Genomic DNA, 24,275 nt, shown 5'->3' on the forward strand with positions numbered 1-24,275 from the left:
GTTCTCATCCACTTGCTTCTGTTTTTTCAAGTACTTCAGAGTCCTTCATAAGCATCAATTGTTTCTCTTCTCAAGCTTTTTGTTTCTTAATGAGAAAGTCTCTTTTTTTAGTATAGAAATTTCTGTCATCTTAATCATCATTTTTGTTGACATTCTCTAGATCTCCACTAGCTCCATTATGCCTTTAAAAATTTAGTGTCTAGGCTTCTGGAATGGTAGTGTGAAACGTTCCCCAGTGGAACAAATATAACTGGTGAAAATTACTATATTCTTAAAAATTAAAGTGTCTGGAAAGTGCCTAAGGGCATAGTGCAAATAAAGAAAAATGTATTCAAGAAAATCTAGATCTTGATGAGAACACTGAGAGTCTGTGGAGCTTGAGCCATGATCTGCCCCATCCTCCTCCTGACCCCATGTCACAGCTTAGCATAATGGAAGCTCACACCAGGTAGATGTGGATAAGAAAACAGACTCCCTCTCCCTCCACTTCCCTGGGCTTTGGTATTTCCCTGAGAGGGGCGTGTTGCCAGGGTTCTTCATCCTTTTTAGCTTTGTTTTGCAGGAACCAAATTCCAGGAGAGTGTGGCCAAGAAGTTGGAGTCTCCTTTGCTCCACCTAGCCTCCCATTCATAGGCATGGCAGGCTGACAATACTAGGGCCCTGAATACCCTCACCACAGCTCACTTGTAGAGTGGAGGGTTCCAAATTTGGAGGGGCAAACTGTTAAGACCAGAAGCTGCCACCAGTACTCAGCACTCTGCTCATAAAGCCAAAATGTTACTCTAAGAGAAGGGGCCACTGTTTCTGCCCCCCAGCTCTGGAGCAGAGGTGCAGAGATTTTGTCCAGAGGAAGAGGCAGGCCATAATAAAAGAGTTCCAAAGTTCTTCCCAAGAGAACTGACTCTATCTGGAAGAGAAAATTGAGAAGTTCAACCCTAAGAGCGCTCTTGAAAACAATGGAGATTTTGGTGGTAAGCATTAAAAGGAAGAAAATAATTCTATGAAAACAACAACTAAACTGTAGGCCAAGTTGTCTACTAGATAGAACCAGGAAAAGAGACAGCTAATAAGAGCCTTTCTGGTGTTAGAACAAGCCTCATAGAAGGGACTCAAAGAATACTTCTGCTAAGAGTTCTGAATTTAACTGAATCAGACTGTGGAGCAAGTTATGCAACAGGGCATTGTCGAAAACAATGGAGTAATCAACTTGCAAGTAATTAAACCTAATAGCTGAGTGTAATATCAAATAATACAGCTTAACAGAGAGGACAGAAAAAGAGAGAAAGGGTCCTGCTAAAATTACTGTCATCCCCGGGAGACTATGCACATGCCCAAGGCTGGGCCTTCTCAGGAGCAATATCAAAGATTTCATTAAAATAGTCCAGCCAAATCATTAAATAAATAAACAACAATAATAACAAGCTCAGGGAGGGGGTCAGTATGCAGAATTACTGCAATGTATGATCTAAAATTTCCAGTTTTCAACAACAAAAACAGTGGAAATATGCAAAGGAACAGGAAAATGTGATATATAGGAAAAATAGCAGGTAATAAAAACTTCCTGTGAGAGTACCCAAATGGACTTAGAAGAAAAATACTTCAATAAAGGTATTATCAAAGAAGTAAAAGGAATCATGCTTTAAAAAGTTAACAAGGTACAATGATGATGTACAGTTGGCCCAGATGGCACTGTACGGTGCCTGTCCTTCTCCTGGAGCTACTGTACCTGGTCACAGTGACCCTGCAGGGAGTCGCCAGCCAGTGCTCTCCCTGAGAGAGGCTGAGCTTTCCTGATTGATAGTTTAAAAAAAAATTCTAATGCCTGCAGGCCCTGAGAATGTGAATAACTGTGATTATCCTCCAACCAATCCTTAAAGACTCTGGCCACAGCCATTCCAGAAGACAAGGAAAGATAGCACAGATATAGGAAACCTGGTTGGTTACATTTCTGCTTTCAAATCTATGTCTGACCTAGGAGCAGGTCCCTTCTCTTCTGGCCTCATCCAAAAGTAAGACTGAAGGTGAAGATCTTTAAAGCATCATCCAATATTAGTATCCTATATTTCTATTCAAGCCTAAGCATCTTTAATCCCTAATATTCCTCATGAGTTCCCTGTGATGATCTCTTAGTCATTTTTATTTATCTTTTTTGGATTTACTTCAAATACTCCACTCTAGAGAGCTAGTGCTCCAAAGGGCTAAAGGGGGCCCTGTGTGAAAAGGCATATTTCTCTGTTAAGATCCACGATGACTCATACTAAATGATAAGAAATGTGAAGTTTCTATACAGATAGGTGAAAAATAATTGGTTCCATTTTCCAAATGAGATTTAAAAAATATCCATAGTAGGATTAGCAGCCAATTTTGCTCTGCCAGATGACTGTATAATTCCCATGCTTATGTGAGAACATCATTTTTCTGAATACAGGCCTATATTTATGATTTGAATTAGGTTGTTATAAAGTGAGGGTTTAGATTTCATATTTCTCTTCTGAAAACATCTTTTCTGGAAATCTCACTTAACATTTCCTGTCAGCAACTACTTAGTTTTCCCTCCATTTCTGACTTCCTTTTATAGTCCATTTCTGTTGTAACTTAGTTGTTGAGATAAGCTTGTCTAAAGCAAAAATTTCTGGATTGTCTCTATGTTCATGTACCCAAACCATGCTTAGGTGAGTGTCAAAAGATAGACAGGAAACTAAAATTTATTGAGTGCCTTCTAAGTGTCAAGTACATAAATTATATCATTTAATCTATATACTGCCCCTATGAGGAATTGCATCATCTCTATTTTCCAGGTAAGGAAACTGAGGTATGTTTAAGTTAAGTTACTTGCCCAAGATGACACCTGGGGAGCCAGGTTTAAACACAGGTTTGTCTGACTGCACTACACCTTGCTGATTCTATTCATGTGTTAACATTCCCACCAAAACATTAATATTAGGTCATTCATTTGTCAGTCAATGCCCAGTCAGAAAAGTTGAATTAATCTAGGCATTTCAAATAGAATAAAACCCAAAGGGGCCAAAGTGGGTAAGTGAAAATCCCAAAGCTCACAGGAGTTGTATTACTGCAGCTGTTGATACTGTTGAAGCAGCTGCTCAGCTTTTAAAAAGCTGAGAATTTGCACTTTTACTAAAGCTGCAAGCACTTAGGGGCCCACAGTCCCATTAATCCTACTGGACTCCTTGCCAGAACTTCTGGAGCTTATGGTTGCCTGTTGCCACTGATAGATCCAAAGGCAGAAAATGGAAAAGATGTCTTCTCCCTTCCTCTTGCCTAGTCTTTCCCTAGGACCTGCCTTTGGTGGAGTCTCACTGGAAACTACCTGGCAAGGAAACCTAGAAAATCTAATTTGTAGATCTCCAGCAACATAGAGCACGCTGAAGGGCAGAGAGGAAAATGAAAATCAGCTTTCCCAAGGAGTGATATCATAGTACTGATTCCCATTATCTGCTTAGTTTTAGAGGCCTCTTTTTCTTATAAACTGTCGTGATTCAGTGCCATCCCTGAGCAACTGGATTCCCATCTCTTATGTACTTAAGCAGAAAGTGGATTCAGTGGAAGGATAATGGGTAACTAACAGAATTGAAGGGAAACCTGGAAAATCTGGTTTAGGAAACAACTGGATCTGGGAAACAGGAACTGATGGGGATAGGGTGAGGGTAGGGGCTCTGCAAGGCACTCCTGCTTGGAGAAATTCACTCTATCCATTTTTTCATTTTTAAATCTCTACTGAAGATTCAAAGTTTAAGGAAAGAGAATTAAGTTGCTCAATCTAGAAAGGATAGCAACTTCATTGGGAAAGGCAATTTCCCCAAAGTGAAATAGGGAGCTATCAAAGATATGGACATGGTTTTGGGGCAGAATATAAACCAAACAAACATAGAAGCAAATAAAACCAGCTACCCTTGCAATCCCCATTACCAGGTATTTACTCTAGTGTTCTCTCTCCATCCTGAGTTCATTATAGTTTCCTCTGGGATAATGGTATTCATTCCACCTCCCTGAGAATTGCCCATCTCTAAATAAATTTTTTTTCCTTAGGAATTTTTGTTTGAAAGCGAACAGAAGTTTTAATGAACTTTCACCTCTCTTCTTTGACTTGATGAGCCTTTCTGGATAACCTGTTCATCCAGGACAGTGTCCAAGTAACCCTCCTATCCTCACTGTCCCTTCCAACTTACCTGAGAAGTGAATAAAAAGCCATGACATTCTCTTTCCACCCTGTCTACTCCTTCTTTCCTTTCTTTCTTCCTCCCAGGGAACATTTTCTGTGCCCACTCCATTCTTCTGTCTGTTTAACCTGCATAATAAATATGACTGCTGTTTATTGGGTATGTACTGTGTACTTGGAGCTTTATACATATTATTTCATTTAATTGACACCAGAACGCCAGTGAAATTCTCATTATACAGGTAGAAAAATTAAGGCTCAGAGAGCTTAAGTGACTGATCCAAGGTCAAATACCTGGTTAGTAGTGAAGCTCATATTTGAGCCCAGGTCTGCCTAATTCCAAAACTTGTGTTCTTTTCATAGAGCTGTGGGATCTGTGCAGCCTTTCATATGAGGGCATAGGAGATGGAAGAGAGATCAGAAAATCTATTCAGGCATCTTGCCAGGTCATTGTTTCAAAAGAATATTTTAGGCAAAACTAAAGGATTTTTTTTCCTGCCTCAGGTTTATTTGTACAAACAGCACAGGTAGACATGAGCCCCATGCAGACAGCAGCCCAGGGGTCACACTAGTCCTTATTTCCTCACGTCAATAGATGAAAGCCTCTACTCTGGAGCCTTTGTGGGGGTCTGGGGGCCTTTGGGAGCCTCAGCTGCAGCTGAAGCTGTGGCCTTAGTCTGAGCCTTGTCCTTGGTCTTTGGCCGACAGAGCCTGAGACCCTTGGTGATGCAAGCATGAGCACGTTTCCCGAGCTTGGGGTGAGCAATGTAGGCAAGTCGACTGAGCTTGTGGCTGTTGCCCTTTGGAATCTTGGGCTTAACCTCCTTGGGCTTTACAAGAACCTTGATAGCCTCAGCACGTGCACTCATGGCTTTGGCGTTGTTGGCCTGCATCTTCTTCAGGCCCTTCTTGTTGTGCTTCTTGGCAAAGCGCATGTTCCTCAGGAACTTGGGGTCTACCCCCTTAAGAGATTCGTATCGTTGTGATCGGGGTTTTTTGATGCCGTTTCTGTGCCATTTTTGGGACTAGTTGTGTGTGGTGTGGTTCTTCGATTTGGCCATACCTGCACCGGAGCCGGGAGATCCCGAATCGCCTGGGACCAGAAGAGAAAGAGCAAGGATGTTTTAATGTAAACATAGTGAAAATCAGGAAATCCCCATCTTTATCAGATTGATTTAATTTAATACTTTCAGAATGAAGTACACACAGTGACTTCTGTATTTCTGGATACTTAGGAATTTAGCCTTCTGCTTGGTTCAGCTTGCGAATAGAAAATGAAAAAAGAAAATTAAAAAGTTTCAAGAAATTATTGTGCAGTTTTACTCAGAAGTATGATGTTTCCTCCTTGAGAAAGGGGCTTAGTCAGGTTTGGTTTCCAGGTGGTACCCTTTGCTGATTAGAAGACATAATTTGTGATCCAAAAGAAATAATCATTTACACAATTGATGTAAATTTACAGAACACATTATTCCAAGAAGTATATTACCTGCTATTGTGATGACAGCTGCTTTCATTTAGGAACAGCTTTGCCATTAACCATGTGCTTTAATCAACTCTTTAGATTCTTAACAGTTCTGGGGGATAAAGAGTTTGGAGGAAAGGTGTGCACATTTACTAAGTATCTACAAAGTTCCAAGCTCTGTCACAAGCACTTTAATTTATCTCATTTGATACAGAATGTTATGAAGTAATGCTATTATTATCCCTGTTTTCAGATACAGAAAAACTCTAATGGTTGAATTCTTCCTTTTTTTTTTTTTTATTTGAACTCTAAATTTTGGCTTTTCCTTTGCTCTTTGGGGAGGACCAAAATGCAGGGAGGTCAGGATTGGGTGATTCCATGGAAAGGTAACAGAAGAGGAGACTTGATTGGGTCTATCATCCTCCAGCTCCCTTAGAAGGAGGAGCAGGGAAACGGTTTGGAGGTAAGGGGGCAGGGAGGGTACTGTGGAGGCCAGAGGAGAGTAGGAATGATGGGGCTCACTCTAAATCTGGTTCTCCATTACTCTCTGCTATCTCTATTTTATTCAGTAAATTTAAGAAGCGTTTAGATAGCGTCATAGAAAAATATATCACTAGAGAATTATCTAGAAAATCCCAAGAATTCAACTTTAAGAAGAGACCACTGGAGGTCTTAGTCTCATGCTATACATTCTCCCAGGGCCATTTTATCCATGTCCGTAGCTACAGTTACACTTTATAGATCAACAACTCTCAAATCTGTGTCACAGTCCAGACCTCTCTCCTAAATTCCTCTTCGCATATCTGACTCTCTTCTGCACATTGGACTTGGATGACCCACAGGCCCCAAATGGAAATATCTCTCTGCTGCTCTGCTCCTGCTTCTTGTTTCATGTTCCAGTGAATGGCAGCAACATCCACTCAGTTTCTCAAGTAAGAAAACTAGGCAGCTTCCTTGACATCTTGTTTTCGCTCACTGCTCTCCATCCACCCAACCCTGAATCTAATCAATCACCAAACCTATCAACTCTATCTCCCAAATATCTCGACTCCATATGCTCCTCTCTGTCAGGAGCTCCACTGAGCTGGAAAGCTGAGCTGTCAGATATTGGAGCAGCTGATTAATAATGAACCAAAATGGAAGTAACAATCAAGTCTTTAATCACTTAAATGCAGTAGTACAAGGAAGAAAGTAAAAGCAGACAGTGTCGACTCCCTCCTTTCTGTTTTCTGCCATGGAATGGTGAGTGGGTGGAGTTGACACTGTTGAGGGAGTCCCAGACCAAAGGCTCCTACAATTTTATGAACTATGGGGCCAAAGGGGAGGAAGAGGGAGAAGGGCTAGGAGTGAAAAGTACTAAGTACTGTGTCAGAGTGGGAAAAGTGTCTTCCAGCTTCCCTGATAAGGAGACCTCCAAATGGAGACGCCTGGACTAGGAATGCAGATGTGTGTAAGAGAATGGCTGCAAATTCCTTTAGACACTGCAGTGCATTCACTGTGTACCACGTCTAGTGTGGGAAGGAAGCTTTTCCCTATGAGGCCTGCCCAGTAAAGCCTTTGTAATTGCCTATTGTAGGACCTGAAAAGTCCTAAGTAGGATTTTGGCGAGGAGCATGACTCCTCACTCCCAATCTGTAGTTTTGCAACCTTAGCCCAAGCCATCGTCCTCTCTTACCTCCAGGACAACTTCTTTACTGGTCTCCTTGAAGCCAGTCTTGCCATCCTCTTACCTGTTTTCCATAAAGCTGCCAAAGGGATCTTCATAAAACAGAAATATGATCTAATAATTCCTACATTACTCAGGTTCCCAAAAGGAAATAGACTTAATTGAGATGGTTCAAATGAAAAGCTTTGATAAAAGGGCTGCTTACTGAGGTGTAGGCAGAATTAAGGAGACTAGAAACAGAGCAAGTCATACCCATCTTTAAGGCCTGAAGGAGCAAAAAATAGTTACTCAGTGAAAACTAGAGCCACAAAGAGGCTGCCTGGCAGGACCTGTGGTCCAGGAGAGATATACCCACTGTCAGAGATACAGTAATGAAGCAAGAGGGCACAAGGCATAGACAACTCACTGGCCGAACTGAACCAGAAGCCAATAGGACAAAGAAACTGGCTGATGGACCATGTGGGGATCAGGTTTCCAGGGCAGGAACAAGGCAAAGGGTGGATCTGCAGGTGAGGGAAACAGAGAAGAACCAACACAACTCGTCTTTTTAAAAGTCTCCACTTCACAGTGGTGTAAAGTCCAAAATCCTTGATATGGCTTCCAAATCCTTCCTCACCAGTTTTATCACATACTTCACTCTCCTCCTGCTCTACACTTCAGCTACACTCAACTTGGGCTCTTTCATATCTAGGCCTTTGTAAGGACTATTCTCTCTCCCCAAAATATGTTCTCTACTTTTATTTTTTTCTTTCAGTTTTATTGAGATATAATTGACATATAACACTGTTTAAGGTCAAGGTGTACAGCATAATGATTTGACTTACACACATCATGAAATGATTATCACAGTAAGTTAGTGAACATCCATCATCTCATGTAGGTACAAAATTAAAGAAAGGAAAAACCTTTCTTTGTAATGAGAACTCTTAGGATTTACTCTCAACAATATTAGTATGTAACATACAGCAGTATTTATTATATTTATCATGGTCTATATTACAATCAGTCAATCTCACTTTAATCTGGATACATTGTACTTATTTTTCCAATCTCAATTTAAATGTCACTCCCTGCAAGAATTCTATTATGACATAGCTCTGACTGGGTTTAGTGCTTTCTCATGAGTCCCCATGTCCTACTTCCACATCAAAGCCTTCAATAAACTGCCCATCACTCCCACTGTAGTGTAAGCTTTAGGGAGCACAGATTGTATCTATCATGTTCACTATTTTATCCCCAGTGTACCTGGTACTAGTAAGTACTTATTGCATTAATGAGCACATACTAGATTTTGTACACTTGTCATTCACTGCCCTTTTTTTTCATTGATTTATTTCTATTTTATTTAGAAAGTTTATTAAGACAGGCTATGGGATTTTATCAGTGCCTTTTCAGCAAGTATTCCTATTGTCATATGGTTTTTCTTCTTTAACTTGCTGTGGTAATGAGTGAGTGATTTTAGAGCATATACTTGCATTCCTAAAATTTCCATCATTTAGTAATAATACATATAATTCATTATATTAGATGCCAAATTTTATTTACTGATAATTTATTTAGAATTTTTATATCTAGATTCATTAGTGAAAATGGCCTGAAAGTTTTACTTTTTATGCTTTTTATCTGGTTTCAGTAATAGGATTATACTGGCTTTATAAAATAAATAAAGGAGAGTAAATTGCACCAGAATTATCTGTTATTTAAGAGTTAGAACACAGTTATGAAACTTCTGATGCTGATGCCTTATTTTAATAATCACCTGTATTAGGTTCCTATTACTACTGTAACAAATTACCACAAATTTAGTGATGTAAAACAACACAGATCTCTCATAGTTCTGGTGGCTGAAAGTGCAAAATCAGCTTTACTGGGCTAAAGTCAGTGTCATCGGGGCTGCACTTCCTCTGAAAGCTCCAGAGAATTCATTTCCTTGTCTTTTCCAGCTTCTAGAGGCCACCTGCATTTCTTGGCTCCTTTCCTCCACCTTCAAAGCTAGCAGTGTAGCATCTTTGAATCTCTGCTTCCACAGTCACATTGCCTTCTGTGGTCAGATCAACCTCTACCTCTCTCTTATAAAGACACTTGTAATTACATTTAGGACCAGCCCAGATAAAACAGAATAATCACTCCTCAAAATGCTTAACTTATACCTGCAAAAATATCTTTGCCATATAAGGTAGTGTTCACAAATGCCAGGGGTCAGGACCTGGATATATTTAGGGTCATTAATTTATCCACCCACTCTTCCAATCATATATGGACCTTTGAGATTACATCATGAGGACCAATGAAATAATGCAGGATAATCTCTCTATATAGAGCAACATATTCACAGATTTAGGGATTAGTGCACAGACCTCTTTGGGGGATCATTATTCAGCCTACCACATTAACTTTCAAATCTTTGCTATGGAAATTGGTCTTAAGTTTTATACTTCTTAGGTCAGTTCTAGTCATTTCTATTGTGGAAGGAAATAATTTCCTTCTAGTCTTAAAATTTGTTGCTATAGATTTGTAAAAAATATTCTCATAATTTTTCATCTCTTCATTTCTTTGACAGATATCCTTTTTCATTTCTAATCTGGTATGTTTTTGTGTTTTTAAAATTTTGGGCCATAATTAGGTTAGTGAAGGATTTTTTTATTGGTCTTTTCAAAGGAATAACTTTTAATTGACATTTTTTCTGCATTAAAGTTTTTTCTGTTACATCAGTCAATTTTAGCTTGTATTTTATTTTTCTAGTTTTAGTATTTGTTCTTTCTAATTTTTAAGATCACCTTTATATATCTGATTTTATTGGATTATAAACAGAGTTTGTAGTTTTAAAAATCTCTGCTGTTTTATTTAAAAATTTGTTTTCACCATATAAATTTTTGTAAATGAATCATGCTCAGGTAAAATATGTATTAAAAATGCTAAAAATGTAAGTTTCTATATATATATATTAAATCAAGTTTTATTTATATGTTAAATTCTTCTATGTTATTAGTTATGTTACAATGGATAAATGGGTAAAACTTGTTCCCTTTTGATGCATCTTTAAGGGAAGTAACCGAAGTCCTACAGTATGCAGATTTTTGAGGAGGTGCTCATGATATCCTGGGAATTGGGTATAATCATTTCTTACAGCCTAGGATCATGCCAAAATACCACCTGAAATATTTTCTTTTCTTAATAATTGATTTATTCTCCCCACAGCCCCTCTGACAGGAAGTTTAAGCCTTGAGGGAGAAGTTTATTTTCCTAGGGAAGACAAAGCAGATACTGTCTAGGCAGAAAGCTGTTGCAGGCTTCTGAAAGTCCATAGTGAAAAAGAGTTTCACCAGACTCCTAAAACTAGTCTTCCACATGTTTAAAACAGAAACTTAGCAGGTTAATCATAGATTAAATCTGAGTGGGGAATGTCCCACCACACAGGAAGGAGGTCACTTGGGTAGGAGGGGAGATTAATAGATAAAAAATACCTTTTGTTTTAGCTATACTTAAATCTCATTAAGAAGTGCTCTTATTCTTAGTTTGAGTTTTCTGTTTCTTCCAGCAGCAACGGCCATTTCTCTCCTATGGCTCATCTCCATCCTCTGGTCCCAGCAATGTCTAGGCTTCTTAACCATTCTGGAGTATGGATTGCAGTTGGGGGCACTGGAGCTCCAGGACATATAAGTGAGTCTGTTTCTTGAAGCCACTCTTAAGCCATTACTTTCTTGCTGAATACATAGTTTTTGCTACAGTAGAAGCTTGGCTTTTATGAATTTAACACTTTCAATTACAAATAGTTGCAAGTGATCCCACCTTTCTATTGCATGTGTCTGAATGAGAGGTATTTAAGGTTGAAGTTATTTTGTCAAAGAGTATGCCTAGCTGATTACTTGGCCTCTGTATCAACTTGGCTTTGTTGGACTCCACCTGATATAGCATGCTACATTTGTGAAAAAATAGAAACAAGTTTTTGCATGTGAAAAATGGTTATCAGAGACAGGAAAAACTTTAGTGAAAGTTGAAAGGGAGTTAAAATCTGTGGTATGAGGATATGCACAGGAAACATGAAGCTTTCTATGGGAGCTGTGATTTTGGAGAAAGCCAAAACCTACGTAAACATCTCTATGTTCACAGATTTGGAGATTCATGACCATCTTGGGATGTGTTCATTATGAATATTGAGGTTTTATTGTTTTGAGCTATGATTTTTCTTTTATTTTAGTTTAGTTGATTTACAGTGTTGTGTTAGTTTCTGGTGTATACCAAAGTGATCCAGATATATATATATACACACACACACATATTATATATATATATTCTCTTTCATATTCTTTTCCACTATGGTTTATTACAGAGTATTGAATATAGTTTCCTGTGCTACACAGTAGGACCTTGTTGTTTATCATAGCTATGATTTTTTTCCATACTATGATTTTTTAATAGTTAATTACTCTCACACGCAAAAAAATCTGAACAAGTTGCTCATTGGCAAGTTGTGATCACTTTTCAAATGTGTCTTTCTTACCTGGTTTGTAAAAAGAAATGTGTTAAAATTCTGCCTTACCAATCAGTTTTGATCTAGTAAGTAACATTCTTGTTCTTCACAAAGGGAAATACCTGCCTAGTACAGTTACTGCTGTACTGCTTCACTGAAGCCTACCTAGGCAGTGATTGAAACAGTGTTCTATCCACATTCCCCCAACACTAACAGAGAAGTATCCAGGTAGTAAGATACTTTCAGATGCCAATTTCAGTCGAGTTCTTGTCCCTTCAAGAAGCTCATAAAAGAATAAGACGGTAGTTTTTCCCTTTCTGCCTTTCCTTATTGTAGAATGGCCCAGCCTTAGTATTCTGAGTTTGAGGCCTCCTTGTTTTAGATGGGAGAAAGTGGTTAACTTTCTGTGTGTTTCACAGCAGAAATTGCCATGTGATAGGGTGACAGCAACCACCAGGGTTTTTATTTGGGAAATATCAACCCAATGAGAGTAAGGAGGATGGGGCTTAGAAGCTTATACTATGAGTTGATAAAGGCAAATCAAGCCTGATCAAGGAGACAAAGAGTTAGCTTCCCCAAGACTGGGTCAAAGTTTCAGGGTTTTCATGAATGACAAAAACCCTCCATGGCGGGTGGCCAGCGAAAGCCTGTAAGAGTTTACTACTGGTGTCCTGGTCTTGAGAATAGCAGTGAAGGCTTCCATTGCACTGCCTGTGGTCAGTGAAGAGAACCACTATGGGGCACTTTCTGAGTACCCTAGAGCAGCAGAATATGACAGATAGTTCAGGACCAGGCTTGAGAGCAAAGACATTTAGTAAGAGAGGCAAAAGGAGCAGTGTTAATCAATATGGACAAAGGGCTACTAGAGCTTTTTAATTTCTTTTTCTTGCTTGATTGCTCTGGTATATATGATATTTATATGTGTATCAATTATTAACTAATACAATTAATATATAACATTGTATAAATTTGTGCTGTACAATGTACCAATTATATACTAAAAATATATATACATATAATCTATTTTTAGATTACCAAGTTAATCTAGTTAACACGTCCATCAGCTCACATAGTTACACTTCTTTTGTGGTGAGAGCTTTTAAGATTTACCGTCTTAGAACTTTCAAGTGGACAATACAGTATTGTTAACCATGGTCAATGCACTGTACATTATATCTCTAGAACTTGTTTATCTTATAACTGGAAGTTTGTTCTTTTGACCACTTTTACCCATTTCTCCACTCCAAACCTGTACTCCTGCCACTGGCAACTACCAATCTGTTCTCTGATTCTATGATTTTAGATTTTTAGATTTCATAAATAGGGGAGATCATGTAGTGTTTGTCTTTATTTGCCTTTCCCTAACTGACTTAGTTTACTTAGCATAATGCCCTCGAGGTGTATGGTGTATCCATGCTACATCCATGTAACAAATGGTACAATTTCCTTCTCTAAATAAGTTCGTATTGTGTCTACATGCCAAATTTTAGCAAATTATTTCTTTTTCTTACCTAGTTACTCTGATTAGGACTTCCAGTATTATGTTGAATATGTGTGGTGAGAAAAGTCCTCATGCACTGTTGGTTAGAATGTAAATTGGTACAACCACTATGAAAAACACTGTGGAAGTTCCTCAAAAAATTAAAAATAGAACTACTATACAATCCAGCAATCCCACTTCTGAATAATTTCCTGAAGAAAACAAAAGCACGAATTAGAAAAGATATATGTGCCTCCATATTCATAGCAGCATAATTTATAATAGCCAAGATATGGAAGCAACTAATTCTCCTTCGATGGATGAGTGGATGAAGAAGTTGTGAGATATATATATATGCAATTAGCCATAAAAAAGAATGAAATCTTGCCATTTCTGACAACATGTTTGGATCAGAAGGTATTATGCTAAGTGAAGTAAGTCAGACAGAGAGAGACAATTACCATATGATTTCACTTAGAAATGGAATCTAAAAATCAAAACAAATGAACAAATGTAACAAAACAGAGTGGTGAGAGTGGGCAACCTTGTCTTATTCCTGATCTTAAAGGAAAAGCTTTCAATCTTTCCCCATTGATTGTGATGTTAGCTGTGGACTTGTCATATATGGCTTTAATATGTTGAAGAATAGTCCTTCTATATCCAGTTTGCTGAGAGTTTTTATCATGAATTGATGCTGAATTGTATCAAATGCTTTTTCTGCATCTATTAAGATGATCATATGATTTTTATCTTTCATCCTATTAATGTGGTGTATCTGTCGACTGAAAAAAAAATACACAATGTGAGAGTTGTGAGTTAAGTTTTATTTAGGGCAAAATGAGGACTGTAGCCTGGGAGTAGCATTTCAGAAAACTCTGAGGAACTGCTTAAAGAGGTAGGGTGAGAGGTCAGTATTGTAGATGATTTAGTGAAGGTGGGTACATGTAGTCACACACATATTTTGGCAGAGGCTTGCTGCTAGTCATGAGGAACAGATGTCACTCTTAATGATTTTAGTGCTTTTCTAGATATGAGAAGATGCAAAAATTTGGGCTTATAAAATCTACCCTTGAAAATATCTAACTATTTGAAGGCCTGTTCTGCTGGTTTTTCCCAGGGCACAGACTATCTCATTCCTGATCTCCACCCTGAACTCCTTTCAGAGTGTGTTGAAGATCAGCAACTGCAGTGGTTAGAGATTTAATCCTTGTAGAGGCAGATGGCAAGTGCCAAATTTTAGTTGACATATCACATTTATTGACTTATATTTGTTGAACCATCCTTGCATCCCAGGAATGAATCCCACTTGATCATGGTATATGATTCTTTTAATATGTTATTGAATATGCTTTACTAGTTATATTCTTCAGAACTTTCGCATTTGTATTCATCAGGGATATTGGCCTATAGTTTTCTTTTCTAATTAATGTTCTTATATGACTTTGATATCGGGGTAATGCTGGCCTTATACAATGACTTTGGAAGTATTCCCCCCCTTATATTGTTTGGAAGCATTTGAGAAATGTTATTATTAATTCTTTTTTAAATGTTTGATAGAATATACCAGTGAAACTATCTGACCATATAAGCATGGTTTTAATTCTGGCCTCATTTATTTTATTCCATTGGTCTATGTGCCTGTTTTTATGCCAGTACCATACTGGTTTGACTACCATAGCTTTGTAAATATAGTTTGAAATCAGGAAGTGATGCCTCTAGCTTTATCCTTCTTTCTCAGTTTGCTTTGGCTATTCAAGATCTTTGGTGATTTCTTAAAAATTTTAGGATTTTATTTCTATTTCTGTGACAAATGCTGATATAATTTTGATAGAAATTGCATTGAATCTGTACATCACTTTGAGTGGTATGGACATTTTTACAATATTAATTCTTCCAGTGCATGAATGTGGGATGTCTTTCCATTTATTTGTGTTTTCTTCAGTTTCTTTCATTGATGCCTTATAGTTTAAAGTGTATATAGATCTTTCACCTCCTTGATTAAATTAATTCCTAAGTATTTTATAGTTTTTGATGCAATTGTAAATGGGGTAGTTTTCTTAATTTCTCTTTTACATAGGTCATTGTTACTGTATGATAAAACAACTGATTTTTATATATTTACTTTGTATCCTGCAACTTTACTGAATTCTTTTATGAGTTTTCACAGCTTTTTAAATGAAGTCTTTAGGATTTTCTATATATAAGATCATGTCATGTGCAAACAGAGAAAATTTTACTTCTTTATGATATAGATGCCTTTTATTTCTTTTCCTTGCCTGATTGCTTTGACTAGGACTTCTAGTACTATGTTGAATAAAGAGTTAGCATCCTTCTTTAAATGCTTGGTAGAATTCATCAGTGAAACCATCCAGTCCTGGTCTTTTCTTTGTTGGGAGGTTTTTGATTACTGATTCAATTTTCTTACTTGTTATTGGCCCATTCAGATTTTCTCTTTCTTCATGATTCAGTCTTGGAAGGTTGTAAACATGTAGGAATTTATCGATTTCCTCTAGGCATCCAAATGGTTGCAGTATAATTGTTCATAGCAGTCTCTTGTGATCCTTTGTAATACTGAAATATCAGTTGTGATGTCTCCTCTTTAATTTATAATGTTATTTAAGTGGGTCCTCTCTTTTTTTCCTTATAAAGTATAGCTGGAGGTTTCTCAGTTTTATCTTTTCAAAAACCCAGTTATTAGTTTCTTTCATCTCTTGTTTTTCTAGTCTCTATTACCCTCTAATCTTTGTTATTTCCTTCTTCCTGCTAACTTTGAGCTTAGTTTGTTCTTCTGTTACTAATTCTTTGAGGTATAATGTTAGGTTGTTTATTTGAAACATTTCCTTTTTTAAATGTAGGCATTTATCACTATAAACATCCCTTGTAGAACTGTTTTTGCTGCATCACACAAGATACGGTATATTATATTTCATTTTTCATTTGTCTAAAGATATTTTTCTATTTCCCTTTTGATTTCTTCTTTAAATCGTTAATTGTTCAGAAGTGTATTAGTTTCCATGTATTTGTGAACTTTCCAGCTTTCCTTCTGTTATTGATTTCTAGTTTCATATATTTGTGGTCAGAAAGGATACTTGACCCCAGTACCTCCTCTAGAAATAAATAAGTAAACCTAATTACCTTCCCCTCAAAAAAAAAAAAAAAAAAAGAAGGAAAAAGAAAAAGAAAAAAAAGGACACTTGAAATAATTTCAATTTTCTTAAATTTGTTGAGTCTTGTTTTGTGACCAAATATATGATATATTCTGGAGAATGTTTTGTGTGTGCTTCAGAAATTGGAAGTTCTGTGTGTGTGTGTGTGTGTGTGTGTGTGTGTGTGTATATATATATCTTAGGTACATTTGTTACCTAAAGTTTAGTTCATATCCATTATTTCACTATTTATTTTCTGACTAGATGATGTATATATTGTTGAAAGTGGAGAAGTAAAGTCTTCTACTATTATTGCTTTGCTGTCTACTCTGCCTTCAGATCTGTTAATAATTGCTTAATGAGAATATCTTAAATTTAACCGTATATTTACTTTTGTCATTCCCCACCACCATGTGCAATGAAGCATCGCTGATTTGCAGGTACATTCCTCTCCATTTGCCAGTACTACTAGTTAGGGTTAATTCTTCTCATTTACCAAGATTGGATTTGGAAGGCCAGTTGATCTTTGAGAAGGTGATTATTTTCTTGTGGGAGTCTTTTCTATAATGAAGGAAGATAGCTCTGTCATAAATTAAGGTTTTTAAATAAAAGCTACCATTTCTCTGAAGAGTTATGTAGTCCATAATTGGGAGTAGCTAAAAGAAAGAGAACAGTTTACATTCCCACTCACTAACTCTTTAAGAGAAAATTGCAACATGCTATTGAAAAAAATCTTAAAGCATTAATAATCACTATTTTTTTAATTGAAATAATCTCTATTAATAGGGTACCCAGAGAAAAATGTGAAAACAAATTCTCTAATTTATTGAGTGCTTAAATTAAATTTCGAGGGACTGTTCCAAGTATTTTACATTTATTGTTCTAATTAAATTTTCTGATGTAGGCACTCGAAATGAGAGTTGTTAACTCTGTTTCACAAAAGAAAAAAGTGAGACATAGACAGTTGAACTGGCTAACCCAAAGCTACCAAACTGATAAGTAGCAAAGATCAGTTTTGAAGCCAGGTAACCTGGCTCAGGACGCATGCTCTTATTTGTACAGAACCCAACATCTCAGCATGTTTTTGTATAATGTAGTCTTCTTACTTATCCTCACCCATAATCAGCCAGTAACCAATTTAACCCTGGTTCAGAGAAGTAAGGTAATGTGATACTCAAAAGCATAGACCCTGGAGCTTATCTCCACCAGATATAAGTTGTGTGACCTTGGGCAAATTACTGAATTTCTCTATACCTTAATTTCCCTTTATATAAAATAGTGATAATAGTAGTACCTAACTCATAGGATTGTTGAGAGTATTAAGTGAGTTTGTATATGTAAAGTGTTTAGAACTCATAGTAAGCACAATATAACTATTACTATAATTCCCTCCTCAGGATTGAATGTAAGCATTATTGCCAATTCCCTGTAAAATTTTCTTAAATTTAGATCTTCCAGTGGTTTGCCTAAGGCTTCAAAACCTCAAATTTATTGAAAGTCCAAAGCATTTACAAGGCTACTCCCTAAGTTCACCCCTTGCCTTGGGAACTATTTAAGCTAGTAGTACAAGTGGTGCAAGTTGTCTTGTTGGTCTTCCTAGGCTAGCCCTAACAGATCCTTACTGATCCTTTGGATTCCATCCTCTTGGCAAACAAGAAAAAGTGGTTTGGTCACGCATGAAAGAAGTTCTTTCTGGAATCTTTCCTGAAATCAAAATTTCTCCTGTCAGCTAAATTCTTTACTTCTTTACCTTTCTTGTTTTAGTTTAGGAAGTCAGCTATCCCTGACTTTTCTTACTTTTTAATCTTTCCTTGTCCCTGTCAAAAATTAGTTTTGATAGTAATTGCCAGGAATTCTCTGAGTTTTCACAATTTCCTTCTTGTTTATCCTTTTTAGCTAGTGTTACTGTCTAAGCTTATCAAAACAGAATGTCAAAAACATATTTTTTTCAGAAATCAACATGATGATTAAACATGAGTATAAAATAGTTTCACTAGAAGTTACAGAAAACCTAACACTTCCAGAAAGGCAGTTTTTCTCTCATTTCATAATGTGCAAAATATGTAAGATCAAATCAAATGCCCTTCTAAAATAAGCATATAAAATGTCATTCACATACATGGATCTATTTTACAATACATCTATAGAATTTTTTTTTGAAATAAATTGTACCTAGTTTAAGGTGTACTTCCAGGATCTTTCAGGAGTTCAAATGATATTTTAAAGACACATTCTTGTATATTCCCAAGTAGAGATTTATAACCACATTCTTTCCTTTCAAATTGTATTTTTAAAGAGTATAGTGTATTTATATGGTTGCTGAGGGTTTAAATTGATATTAAATGCCCTCAGTAAATATACAATGTTATTCTTTATATTTAGCATTCTCTTTTATCCAGAAATCCCACCTGAAAGAATTATCCTAAGGAGAGAATTAGACAAGTATGCAAAATACTTAAAAATATCCATCACAACATTATTGATAACAAATTAATATTTGAAAATCTATTCATAGAGAATTGGGTAAATGAATTATGATACATCCATAATTTGGAATATAATAGAGCCATAAAAACTTTTTTGAAGTGCCATCAGATACAACGTGTCAATTTATGGTATACAGCACAATCTCCCAGCCATGCATATACATACATATATTCATTTTCATATTTTTTATTGAAGGTTATTACAAGATATTGAACATCATTCCCTGTGCTATACAGCAGAAACTTTTTAAAATCTATTTTTATATATAGTAGCTAACATTTGTAAATCTCAAACTCCCAAATTTATCCCTTCCCATCCTCTTTCCCCAGTAACCATAAGATTGTTTACTATGTCTACGAGTCTACGAGTTCATAGTGTTTTTTTTTTTTTCAGATTCCACATATGAGTGATATCATATGGTATTTTTCTTTCTCTTTCTGGCTTACTTCACTTAGAATGACAATCTCTGGTTACATCCATGTTGCTACTAGTGGCATTATTTTATTCTTTTTTATGGCTGAGCAGTATTCCATTGTATAAATATACCACAACTTCTTTATCCAGTCACCTGTCGATGGACATTTAGATTGCTTCCATATCTTGGCTATTGTATATAGTGCTGCTATGAACAATTTGGTGCAAGTATCTTTTCAAATTAAGAGTTACCTCTGGATATATAACCAGGAGTAGGATTGCTGGATCATATGGTAAGTCTATTTTTAATTTTTTGAGGAATCTCCATACTGTTTTCCATAATGGCTGCACCAAACTACATTCCCACCAGCAGTATAAGAGGGTTCCCTTTTCTCCACACCCCAACATTTATTGTTCATGGACTTTTGCATGATGGACATTCTGACTGATGTGAAGTAATACCTCATTATAGTTTTGATTTGCATTTCTCTGAATATTAGATATATTGAGCATTTTTCCATGTGCCTATTGGCCATTTGCATGTCTTTGTTGGAGAATTGCTTGTTTAGGTCTTCTGCCTATTTTTGGATTGGGTTGTTTGGGTTTCTTTTGTTATTAAGTTGTATGAGCTGTTTATATATTCTGGAAATTAAGCCTTTTTCAGCTGTATCATTTGCAAATATTTTCCCCCATTCCATAGGTTGTTGTTTTGTTTTGTTTATGGTTTCTTTTTCTGTGCAAAAGCTTTTAAGTTTAATTAGATCCCATTTGTTTATTTTTGCTCTTATTTCTATTGCCTGTGTAGCCTGCCCTAGGAGAACATTGCTAAGATTTATGTCAGAGAAGTTTTGCCTATTTTTTCTTCTAGGAGGTTTATCGTGTCTTGTCTTATATTTAAGGCTTTAAGCCATTTTGAGTTTATTTTTGTGTATGGAGTAAGGGAGTGTTCTAACTTCATTGATTTACATCCTGCTATCCAGTTTACCCAACACCACTTACTGAAGAGACCGTCTTTTCTCCATTGTGTATTCTTGCCTCCTATGTCGAAGATTGACCATAGATCTGTGGATTTAATTGTGGGCTCTCTCTTCTGTTCCATTGATCCATGTCTGTTTTTATGCCAATACCACACTGTTTTGATTACTATAGCTCTGTGTATTGTCTGAAGTCTGAGAAGGTTATTCCTCCAGCTTTGTTCTTTTCCTTCAATGTTGCTTTGGTAATTTTGGGTCTTTTGTGATTCCATATAAATTTTAGAATTGTTTGTTCTAATTCTGTGAAAAATGTCTTGCATAATTTGATAGGGATCATATTAAATCTGTAAATTGCCTTGGGCAGTAAGAGCCATAAAAACTTGATTAACACAGCAGTAGATTGAATGAGAAAAGTAGTGCGCAAAATTGGATAAGATATTACTTATTAATGTAAAGTTATATGTATGTACATGCACACATATAGAGGAGTACCTGGAAGATGTTCTCCAAAAAATTATCTGTGTTTTTTTAATTTTTTGGTTTATTTTATTTAAAATTACTTCTACATTAAAAAAAATTATAGTCAGTGAATTTTATTTTAAAAATCTTATTAGAAAATATGAAGATGAAACAAAATCTACAAAATTAGTAAGGACAAAGCCAGGACTAGAACCCAGATCCCCTGAGTCTTTGTTCAGTCCATGGTCTATCTTACCACCCTAGATCTGGAGATGGGAGATTTGAATGAATCTTTCTGAATTAATCAGAGAGCCCCCAACTCCCTACCTTTTTTTTTTTTCCTCCTTCCCTGAGAAGTGTTTGCTGGGATGCAGTCATTCCAGGAGGTTATAGTGAAACTCTTGCAATCTCTGTTCCTATAGATCTTTCTTGACTTTGAGTCATGGCTGTATCAACAATGTGAATGGCACTGGGAGTGCCTGAGATGTGAACTTAATCCTGCCTGGAATTTGATCTTTCAAATACTTTTTCACATGCTAGTCTGTATCTTAAGCTTCCCTCTCTTTAGTTAAATAACGCCCACGGTGAAGGTTTGCAATTCTTTTACACTGAGACATCCACTGGTTCTTTCTTTGGATTTTGGGTCCTTCACTGAGACCATTAGAAATCTTAAACTCTAATCCATTCTCAGTATCCTTCAAGGACTGAGGGAATTAAAATTGGGAATTTGAAAAAGAGACACTATGTATATTTCTGGAAAACATTCAATGTAGATGTGGAATTATACATGTTAGCCCTTTTTTCAAAATTTTATTCCAAAGACTGGAGCACTGGAAGAAGAAATGATTTATCTGTTCAACAAGCATTTCTTTGAGCACTGAATGTACAAGGCATTGTGTTAGGAGACTGAAATATAAAGACACTATGATATACTTGTTACTCTAAAATGCTAACAGTTCAGTGAGGGTCAGGGACAGGCAGGTAAACAAATTACCTGTAAGCAAGAAAGGTGCTATATGGTATATAGGTGTGGAGATGACACAATGAATGTGGTCAATCCTAAGAGAGGGTTCAAAAAAGGTATTGAAGAGAAAGTAAACTTGTTCTTGATAGATGAACAGCAATTGGCCAGGTTGGCAAAGGGGAGAAGAATCTTGCAGGCAGATGGAGCAGCTCAGTGAAAGCATAGAGTAGTAATAGACTCAGGCATTTTGTGGGAGCAAAAAGTAGTTTGGAATGTCTGAAACCTAAGATCAAAGGATTATGGTAAAGAGAAAAATTAGGTTGGAGTAGATGTTAGGACTCAAATTAGTAAGTGTTCCCTGGTCAAGCTAAGAAGTGTGGAATTTGTCATAGAGAGTATGGAAAAGTCTTGAAGGTTTTTTTATTATGAAATTAATATAATGATATTTTCATTGTTTAAAATTAACTCTGATGAAAAATGGATTGAGAAGGAAAAGGCTAGAAGAAAGAAATTATTGAAATCATTCATAGTGAAGTGAAAAGGCAGGAACCATAGGAATGGGAGAAGGAGCTGTTTGAAAGACCCATTTAGGTATATTTTCCCTCATTTCTTTCTCTCCAAGGATTGATCTTCTCTTCCTAAGGGTTGGGGAGTCCTCAGCCATCTTTGTGCTACATGTTCCTCACCTTCTAGTCACAGCTGATTGGGTCAGGTGGTATGTTTGCCTAAGACGGACCAATCAGGTTCTCTCTCTTTCTCAATCAATCAGTCCCTGTGTGTGACTGGAACTGTGGGGTAGCCATGTTATATCAAATGTAAGAAGTAGTGAACTGCACATCCTTAGAAAGAGAAAAGAACATAAAGAATATAGAGAGGACCAGAGATGAGAGAACCTATGGACTATGGACTTAGGAGAGAGAGAACGAGATAGAAATGAAGAATGTGAGATACTTTTATTTCTAAATGCTCTTCAGGACTTTGTTCCTTCTTAGAAGTTAAGAGAAGAGAGAATCAAAGGTCACTAAATATGCATGGAAATAAGCTACCATGAGGAAGAGTCAGCAGAAACAATTAACAATAGATTTAGAGCTATAAGGACTACAAATATTAAAATTCTCAGACACGTAGACAACCTATATATTGTGTTTAAAGAAATAAAGCTCCCACAAAATGTTCACAAAAGATGAGTATGCAACTAGAGACTATAACAAATGACAAGTCATATTTTTAGTGCGAACAATTGGAATTTCTAGAAATGAGAATATAATTGTGTAAACTAAAAAAAATTGATGAACAAGTGATTTAGAAGAAATTGAAATAGGATTGATGAACTGGAAGTTGAGCCAAAGAAGATGCCTAGAATACAACACAGACAGAGAGAGGGAAAAAAAGGGGATGAAAAATGAAATTTATAATATAGAAGATAGGATGAGAAAGTCTAATGTATGTCTAATTTAAGTCCCAGAAGAAAAGACTAGAAAAAATGAAGGAGGGCCAAATTGAAAAGATAAGGCTGAGGACTTTCAAAATTGATGAAAGACATGAGCTCACATATTGAGGAAGTGTTATATACTGTGTAGATTTTTTTTAAGCAATTCATGATTAGATGCATCAGAATAAAGCAATTCATGACTAGCTACTGTATAATACCAAAGATAAAGATATAATTAAAGCATGGAGAGAGAAAAGAGACCCTACATAGAAAGAAAAGACAATCAGGCCAACTATGTATTTTTTAAAATAGTAATAGTGGAAGCCAGAGGTAGTGGAATAATATCATCGAGTGTGAGAAAAAAGAACTGTAAATTTTGAGTTGTTTTATCTACCAAAACTATGTTTTAATGAAGAGTGAAATACTCTTTTCAGGTAACTTAAAATCAGAGAATATAGCAGGGGGACATAGCTCAGTGGTAGAGCATATGCTTAGCATGCACAAGGTCCCAGGTTCAATCGCCAGTACCTCCATTAAATAAATAAATGAATACATACATACATACATACATACATACCAGTTACCCACCCCACTCCCCCCAAAAATAGAGAATATAAAAGATGTAGTCCTGGAAGGAAAAAATGACCTCAGAAGGAAGGTTCAATAATAAATACAGGTATCTCTGAATATAAGGAGAGCTAGTTTTGAGGGGCAAAGCTGACCAGTGGAAATAATAAAGCAAAAACATGGAAAGAACATGGATTCTTCATGACATTATTACACCAGTGAACTAACTAACCCTGGAGCCACCCTATACTGGAACTTCTTGTTGTGTAAAATAATTTTCCTGTTGCTGAGAAAGATAGAGTATATGTATGTGACTCAAGAAAAAAATAATAAATGGTATCAAACTCTGTGGAGTGGTCAAGTAGGATAAGGATGGAAAAGAGTCTTGGTTTTGACAATTAAAACTTCATTGATGATCATAGCAAGAGAAGTCCAGTCTTTCATGGGACTTGGCTGCACTCCCCAACTCTTGGAATTAAGAAAGAGACACACCCTCCCAACCTGTGTCCTTTTAATAAATCTTTTTTTTTTGCATCTATTAAAAAATAGACTTACCATATGATTCAGCAATCCCAC

At 36.4% G+C, this 24,275-nt stretch overlaps 2 protein-coding genes across 6 annotated transcripts in view; one reads left to right on the forward strand and one right to left on the reverse strand.

The window, feature by feature from the left end:
* Positions 1-4,674: 4,674 nt before the first annotated feature.
* On the reverse strand, positions 4,675-5,253 carry LOC105100406 (large ribosomal subunit protein eL29-like). Its single transcript, XM_064490865.1, is given in 1 exon segment — positions 4,675-5,253. A coding segment is annotated over 1 exon segment (456 nt). The 5' UTR covers positions 5,239-5,253; the 3' UTR covers positions 4,675-4,782.
* A 5,522-nt stretch (positions 5,254-10,775) lies between these two features.
* RANBP6 (RAN binding protein 6) overlaps positions 10,776-24,275 on the forward strand; it is a 93,537-nt gene continuing 80,037 nt past the window's right edge. Inside the window, exon 1 of one of the 5 annotated variants that reach the window (XR_010382648.1) lies at positions 10,776-10,965. The gene's annotated coding sequence lies outside the window, so the exon portion shown is untranslated. The remainder of the gene's footprint in view (positions 10,966-24,275) is intronic. The other 4 variants (XR_010382647.1, XM_010993421.3, XM_031449754.2 and 1 more) reach the window with 4 other exon arrangements.

This window comes from Camelus dromedarius, chromosome 10 (assembly GCF_036321535.1).
Source record: "Camelus dromedarius isolate mCamDro1 chromosome 10, mCamDro1.pat, whole genome shotgun sequence".
Lineage (NCBI taxonomy): Eukaryota > Metazoa > Chordata > Mammalia > Artiodactyla > Camelidae > Camelus > Camelus dromedarius.